This window comes from Tripterygium wilfordii, chromosome 12 (genome assembly GCF_013401445.1).
Source record: "Tripterygium wilfordii isolate XIE 37 chromosome 12, ASM1340144v1, whole genome shotgun sequence".
Classification (NCBI taxonomy): Eukaryota; Viridiplantae; Streptophyta; class Magnoliopsida; order Celastrales; family Celastraceae; genus Tripterygium; species Tripterygium wilfordii.
In genome coordinates, this window is record NC_052243.1 from 5,877,405 (window position 1) to 5,886,059 (window position 8,655).

An 8,655-nucleotide genomic window follows, 5' to 3' on the forward strand; every position below is an offset into this window, starting at 1 on the left:
ATTTGGTTGTATCATTATGTAGAATGACTTCTCAGTTTCTTAAGTTCATCCCTCATAGTAGTACAGTACATAAAATGCACAGCAAATCTTAGTTGAGATTTGTTCTTGTTGTTTATCATATAAGAAAGCTATCTAGTGTAAAATTTAATTACACATAGTAGTTTTGTTTGATTCAGTAATAAATCTGTGCCTTCAATTTTTCTCCCTTTTTAAGATAATGCAAACAAATCAAATAACACCACTTCTCTGTCCAAAATTTTTTAAAACAAAACCATATGACCTCATGACGTATCAGGAAAAAGAAAAAAAAAACTCTGAAGTGTAGGTCAACCAGTTTAATATGAATCACCATGATGTTTTTAGATGTAAGACATTTGATTTTTTTTGTTAGATGTAAGACATCATTTGATTTGTACTACCCAATGCAAACAATATCAGTAGCGTAAACTGTAAGGTTGGATTCCACTCTAAAAAAAAAAACTAAGAAATTAATATAACCACATGACGTATTAACAAAATCAAAAGAAAAGAAAAAGAAACCCTGAAGGGTAGCTCAATCAGATTGATAGGAGTCACAATGATTTGTATTTTGATTCATTCAATCAGTTTAACTGTAGAAAGTCAAAGTAAGAACATCATCATCAGGAAAAGCTCCACAACTCCAAAATGTACCAGTCAATACCCACTTGACTCTCCAACAAGACAAATAAAACTTATTCTACCAGCAGAGAGAAGAGTAAAAATAACATAATCAGGACAAATATCTATGCATGTCAAGTGAATTTTAATCACACAAGGCTTGTAATTCATAATCTAAAGCATAAAGTTAAGGCTTCCATCAGTCTATGAAAAATAAAGCATCACTTTTAGACATTCCATCTGTTGTTTTTGTCATCTGAATATCATTTATGAAGTAGTTTTCACATTTCAATTCAATTAGAAAGATGTCCTTTAAAAGGATAACTATGCATCACAAAGATCAAGCAACCAAGACTTGATCATATCTCAAGTATTTAGTTTAGGCTTCCTGTGTAAAACAAAGATCCACCATTTGTTATATAAGTAAGAGTGACAGTAATTTCACGTCTCGTTTATTTAGATAATATGGCTGTTTAAGGGAACTACACATCACAAAGCTCTGAGATGTTCACACCATCAAGTCATTTTATCTAGACAAAAGCTTAGGCAATAGTTGTCAGACAACCTACTTTAGTTTTTTCAAAACCAGGACTTCCTAGCAAAACCAAAGAAGCACCAGATCAAACAATTCCTCTAATCCATGAGTCAAGTGATCAAATCATTCTTGGCCAATCTATGTTCTTGCAGAATCCCCTTTCAGAGCCTCCAAAACAGTTCCTAATTTTGATTTGTTTACAAAGCTTTTATTCAAGGAACTTGGAAACTGCCAACAGGTAAAGTCTTCATCGGTAAAGATAAACAACTCCCATACACAAAGATCCACAGTGGGCAGGGTCGAAGGGGACATGCAGGATGTAGGCAAACCTTATTCCTAACATAATATGTGGAGAGATTGTTTCCAAGAATTGAACCAGTGACTTTTAGTTTGCACCCCTGCAACTCTACAAGTCTCATTGTTTATGATTAATAAAATAAGCTTATTCCTACATTATTGCTCATTTTACAAGCTACTAATCCCTTGGCAGCACACATAAACTTAAGGGCAGAAAGTGGTTATGTGGACATTCATCTATTAATATTGCAAGAGTTGTCATTCAGAAAGAAAGATAAATATAAACACAATATTTGAATTTGTTCAAGTTTTTAGCATTCAGATTCTCAAATTGACACACTGCATCGACAGCATCAAATGCTTATCATCACTATAACAGCACTTAGAATGAGAGAATCCATTTAAACTGCTGCTGTAAGTAACCAAGGAATAGAAAGTGAACAACTTGGAGTATACCAAGATACAGAGAAGCAAACTTACAAGCAATTACGGTCAATCCATCTGAGAACACCTAGAATAATTCAAGCAAGAACAATCTACTTCAACTATTTCAAAAGTAGTATATGCATATTAGATCCAAATGATCAGCCCACAACTATCAAAACACAAAATCTCTACAGTCCCAACATTATAGTTTAAAACCATCATTAGATGAAATAATAAACAAGAACAACGACGAAATCAAAACAAGGCACCAAATAGACATTGCACTTTACCTCATTTACTGACAATAATACTGAGGTAACTGGTTCAGGGGCATCTACGTTTGTTAAGTTTTTAGTGTAATCACTTCAAATTCTAATATTATTTTATCCATAGCCAAAGAATTTCAAATTGTCAGTACATTGACACTAACAAAAGCTAATCATCTCTGTAAAATCACTCTGACTAAGAGAAGCCACTCACTAAGTGTTTAAATAATCCCTGGATAAAAAGTGTATAACTTGATGTATACCAGAAAGATACAGAGCAAACAAAAATTACATAAGTGATTTTCGTCAAATACATCTGGACGGACCTAAAAATTATTCAAACAAGAAACAATATGTTTTCAATTATTTCAAAGTAGTATTCCTATTCAAGTTGCAATGCTAAAACTCAAAATAATAAACAACTACCTCGAGAACAAGACACAAAGTAGAACATTGCACCTCATTTGGTCTTCACTTCCACTCCATTTGTCCCGGCAATAATCACCGCAGTCGCCATATCCAGGAACAACCCATGTTCCACCACCCCTTCAAACTTGGAAATCTCCCTCCCTGCCGCATACCCGTCTTTAATGGGGGTTTTGAAGTACAAATCAACAATGTAGTTCTTATTATCAGTAACATAAGGTTCCTCCCCTCCTCCATCAACCAATCTCAACTTGGCATCACATCCTTCCTCCTTAAACAAATCCCTCAGCCTCTCCAGATTGTACTTCCAGCTGAACTGTACAACCTCGACCGGCATTGCCAACCCACTCCCGCCCAACCCAGAAACCAATTTCGTCTCATCCGCCACCACCACAAACTGCTCCGATGCAGCCTCCACCATCTTCTCCCTCAACAGTGCCCCTCCGCGTCCCTTAACGAGATTAAGGTCAGGATCAACCTCGTCGGCGCCGTCAATTGCGAGGTCAATTTTGGGATGGTCATCGAGGACCGATAGAGGGATCCCTAGGGATTTGGCCTGTTCTTCGGTGCGTTTCGAAGTGGGGATTCCGATAATGTCAGCGAGTTCGCCGGTCGAGAGGAGTTGGCCAAGCTTGGCGACAACAAAGGCGGCAGTGGAGCCGGTTCCGAGGCCGAGGATCATCCCGGATTGAACATAGTCGACGGCCTTATCGGCGGCGAGCTTCTTGAGGTCGTCTTGGGTGAGGGAAGTTGGTGCTATCTTGGCAGTGATGGAGAAGTTTTTAGAGGGGTTGCGTACGTTCAAGGGAGGGGTTCGCAGGATAAGGGGATTGGATAGATTGCGGCGGCTGCGGTGGTGGTGGTAGGTGGCTGAAGGAGGGGATAGGAGGGATAAGGAGGCCATGAGTCTGGGTGGAAGTGGTTGGTGTGGTGGAATTGAGAGGTTGGTGTGGTTTTGTTTCCCTCTTGGAAATACCAAAAATGATCTCTTTCTTTCTTTCTTTGATTTGACGATTGGCTCTTGGTGTGGGGCCTTGGCTATCAGTTTCGTCCAACTTCAGCCATAGCAAATGTGGGTATTCTCTGTTCAAGCTTCTTTAGAGAGACAGACTCGGGGTTACCTTAGCCTAACTTGGCTGCCTGGCCCGGACTAGAATTTTGGGCCTAATATTTTCTCAGTCTCGGGCCTATTAGAAAATTTGTAAGGGGAGCTTTAGTCACACTCCAGTTTTTACTAATTATTATAGAAACCAATGGTCAAAGCAAACCTAACTCAGACAAGAACAAGTCCAAGATCTCATGACACGTATCTCTACCTACTTAGTCTATCTCTGCCTGTACAAACCTTTCTCTATAATTGTTCAATGTTACCGTTAGTTCAACGGTCATATAACTTGTGTATATATATATATCTGTCTCTGTAAAGTTCTTGCCATGTTAATGAAAATACTTAATACAAACAATCTCAACAAGTCTTTTATGGTATCGGAGCAGGTTCGAGAACTACTCCAAACAACTTAATCATCTTCTACCTCCATGGCTACAGTCACATCTGGGCTTATTGGGGATGGTGCATCTACAACTCAGGTAGCTACAGAGAAATCAATCATCGCCATTAATGCGAGCTCACAACTAGCGGTGAAGCTCAAGACTACTAACTTCACAGCCTGGCGATTGCAGCTTGTAAGTGTTCTGAGAGGATACAAGCTCTTGGGATATGTGGATGGAAGTCTTACCTGTCCACCCGACACTGAAGATGAACAAAAGGAACACTGGAAATGTCAAGACAGCATGTTAGTGAATGCAATAGTTGCTTCACTACATGAAACTACTCTTCCACTCTTGGGTGATGTTACGTCCAGCCATCAAGCTTGGACAAAACTTCATAGTCTTTTTGCTAACAAGTCAAGATCTAGAATCGTTCAACTCAAACAAAATCTGGTCAATATGCACAAAGGTAGCAAGAAGATTGAAGAATACTTAAGTGAGGTAAAACAAATAGCTGATGAGCTTGCCTTAACTGGAAATCCAATCGAGGAGGAAGATCTCGTCATTTTCATACTCAATGGCCTAGGAGCTGAATACAAAGGAACAGTTGAATCTGTAAATGGGAGAGAAAATCCCATTTCCTATGAGGCCCTCAGATCGTTGCTCCTAAGTCAAGAAGCTTATCAACAGCGACTTGAACAACAACAATCACAACTGCTAGCCACTGCTAACCTTGCTCAAAATCAAACTCCTCAACAGTATAGGAACTATGGAAACAATCAAAGAGGGCCCAACTCCAGGTCTCAAGGTCACTACAGATTCAACAATGGAGGAAATCGTCCACCTTCTTCCCAATATCAGAACAACCATTACTCAACCAATGGACCATCTGGATACTCCAACTATGGCGGCAATCGTTCAAGGCCAAGGATTTTCTGTCAAATCTGTGAAAAACCAGGACACTCAGCTCGTACATGTAGGAAGCTCAAGGCTTATGCATCCGAAAATCCACCCCAAGCCAACTATGCTTTCAGTCACCACGGATCCAACAACACCAATGTTCAACCTTGGCTTGTGGACTCAGGAGCCAGTCATCATATGACCTCAGATCTTCGCAATCTCTCCCTCAACTCCGAATATGGAGGCACAGACGAAGTCAAGATAGGAGATGGCTCAGGTTTGCAAGTCACACATCACGGCACTTGTCACTTACACACACCCACTAAGACATTCACTCTTGAAAATACATTATGTGTTCCTCATATTCAACGTAATCTGCTCTCAGTTCATCAGTTTACTAAAACTAACAATGTGTTAATTGAATTTCATCCTAACTGTTTTGTCATTAAGGATTTGAAGTCAGGAACTGTTCTGGCTCGGGGTCCATGCGTTGAAGGCACCTATCAGTTTGGTTCAGTGCAGCACAAGTCAGCCATGGTGGCTCACAAGTCTAGTCTTGATACTTGGCATCAACGATTGGGGCATCCCAACTCAGTTCTACTATCTTATTTGTTAAAATCTGCAAACTTATGTCCTCTTGTTTCTACTACTACTCCTGTTTTATGCAACTCTTGTGACATTAATAAAGCTCACAAATTTCCATTTGGCATATCTTCAGTTCATACCACTCGTCCACTACAAGTTATATATTCAGATGTATGGGGGCCTAGTTCTCCAGCATCCATATTAGGACACAAATATTATGTTATATTTATAGATCACTTTACACGTTACACCTGGTTCTATCCTTTGTTCCATAAGTCTGATGTTCTGAATATATTTTTACAGTTCCAAAGACTAGTTGAAAGACAATTTGACGCAAAGATCAAAACATTATATACAGACAATGGAGGAGAATACGTCAAACTTCAAACAACTTTGAACCAGCTAGGCATCTCTTGGAAACAATCACCACCCTATACTCCGCAACATGTAGGCCTGGCAGAAAGGAAGCACCGACATATTGTGGAGACTGGGAAGACTTTACTAGCACATGCTCACCTTCCTCCACAATTTTGGTCTTTTGCCTTTGAGACAGCTGTGTATCTCTTAAACCGTCTTCCTTTAACTACTACCAAACCATACTCTCCTTTTCAGTTACTTTTTTCAAACCCCACCTAACTATTTAAAACTTAGGCCTTTTGGTTGCCTATGCTACCCTTGGTTAAAACCCTATACCAACAGTAAACTTGATCCCAAATCCTCCCCTTGCATCTTTCTCGGATACACAACCTCCCAAAGTTCCTTTAAATGTTATGACCCTAGTACTGGCAAACTCTATCTTTCTAGACGTGTGCTTTTTAGAGAACATCTTTTTCCTGGATTGTCTTCTCCTACCTCTGAGCAACCCATCCCTACTGCCATCAATTCTGACCCAATGCAAGGTCCTTTACCTACTCCTCCCAATGTCTCTTTTTCTACTCCTAACTTCTCCATTTCACATACCCTAGACTTACCTGTTGCGCCTCCACCATCTCATTCCACCAATCCTTCACCTCAACATGACATGTGTCCAACTCCCATATCTCCCAATTCCAATATCTCAGATTCCTCACAACTCCCTTCCCTTACACCCTCTCTTCCCTCGGACACTCCTCCTCGCACACACAAAACGGTCACAAGGTCTATGAATAATATTTATAAGCCTAAAACTCTTAATCACACTACTTTACATCCGATGCTTGCTTCCCCTGAACCTCACACAGTTTATCAAGCCCTTAAGTCTCCCCATTGGCATCAAGCCATGGTCGAAGAACTCAATGCTCTTCACCATCACTCCACCTGGACACTCGTACCACCCTCTCCATCTCACAAACCTATTGGTTCTAAATGGATCTTTCGAATCAAACGCAATCCCGACGGCACTATCCACCGCTACAAAGCCCGTCTAGTTGCTCAAGGTTATCTTCAAAGGCCTGGCTTAGACTATCAACAAACATTTAGCCCTGTAGTAAAACCTACCACCATTAGGCTTGTTCTCTCCTTGGCTATCATGCATCACTGGCCGCTGAAGCAACTCGACGTTAACAATGCTTTTCTACATGGTTCTCTCACTGAAACAATTCTCATGAAACAGCCCCCCGGCTTCATTGATCAACAACATCCTAAACACTTGTGTCTGCTTCACAAATCTATATATGGGCTCAAGCAAGCCCCTCGGGCATGGTTCACAGCCCTTCGCGCTGCTCTTCTTCACCTTGGGTTTATTAATTCTAGAGCTGACACTTCTTTGTTTATTTACAAATCTCCTACTGTAATTGCTTATGTTCTTGTATATGTTGATGATCTTATATTAACTGGCTCTGATCTCTCCTTTATACACAGGATCACCGCTGCCTTGGGGTCCAAGTTTTCACTTAAGGACTTAGGTGACCTCTCCTATTTCCTTGGTATAGAAGCTATCCGCACCAAAGACACCTTATTTCTCTGTCAACATAAGTATATTCGGGAACTTCTCGAACGTGCGACTATGGCTGCCTCTAAACCTGTTGATACTCCTCTTCCATCTTCATTCAATCTGTCTCAGCAGAGTGGCACTAAGCTATCTGATGTCACTCTCTACCGTTAACTGGTGGGCAGTCTCCAATATCTGTCTCTTACACGTCCAGACCTCAGTTTCGCTGTCAATCGTTTAGCTCAGTATCTTCAACATCCCACAACAAGCCATTGGCACACTCTTAAACGTCTACTTCGATATCTCAAAGGAACCATTCATCACGGCATTCTTCTTCGTGCCAATACTTCCCACAGTCTACGTGGCTACTCCGACTCTGATTGGGCTGGGAACCCCGACGATCGATCATCTGTCACTTCCTACATTATCTTTCTTGGTTCCAATCCCATTTCTTGGCGATCTCGAAAACAAAAGGCCATAGCCCGGTCATCCACTGAGGCTGAATATCGGTCACTTGCTGCCACTGCTGCTGAGGTTGTATGGATCACTCATCTTATGCGTGAATTGCATATCTCTCTTATTCACAGACCGCTGCTGCTTTGTGACAATTTGGGTGCAACTCATTTAAGTCACAATCATGTTCTTCACTCCAAAATGAAGCATATCGCCATTGATATACACTTTATTAGAGACCTTGTTCAAAAAGGTATCCTTGCAGTTCGTCACCTTTCTACTGTGCATCAACTTGCAGATATTCTCACTAAATCGTTACCTCGTCAACTCTTTCTTGATTTACGTGCCAAGATCAGTCTCCACGATGGGACCCTGATCTTGCGGGGGCGTATAGAAACCAATGGTCAAAGCAAACCTAACTCAGACAAGGACAAGTCCAAGATCTCATGACACGTATCTCTACCTACTTAGTCTATCTCTGCCTGTACAAACCTTTCTCTATAATTGTTCAATGTTACCGTTAGTTCAACGGTCATATAACTTGTGTATATATATATATCTGTCTCTGTAAAGTTCTTGCCATGTTAATGAAAATACTTAATACAAACAATCTCAACAAGTCTTTTAATTATACCCCGACTTCCTTTGACTTTGCGTTGACTATGTCATTTTTAGGGCAACACTAATAACACTCCAACCATTACAACCATTCGAAGAACTAAACAGGGCAT

General features: G+C 40.6%; 1 protein-coding gene across 1 annotated transcript; it reads right to left on the reverse strand.

Annotated features, from left to right (window-relative positions):
- Positions 1-2,360: 2,360 nt before the first annotated feature.
- On the reverse strand, positions 2,361-3,647 carry LOC120010046 (probable ribose-5-phosphate isomerase 3, chloroplastic). The gene has a single exon (XM_038860729.1). The coding sequence runs from the start codon at positions 3,491-3,493 to the stop codon at positions 2,624-2,626; it is 870 nt and encodes a 289-aa protein (XP_038716657.1). The 5' UTR covers positions 3,494-3,647; the 3' UTR covers positions 2,361-2,623.
- Positions 3,648-8,655: the final 5,008 nt, after the last annotated feature.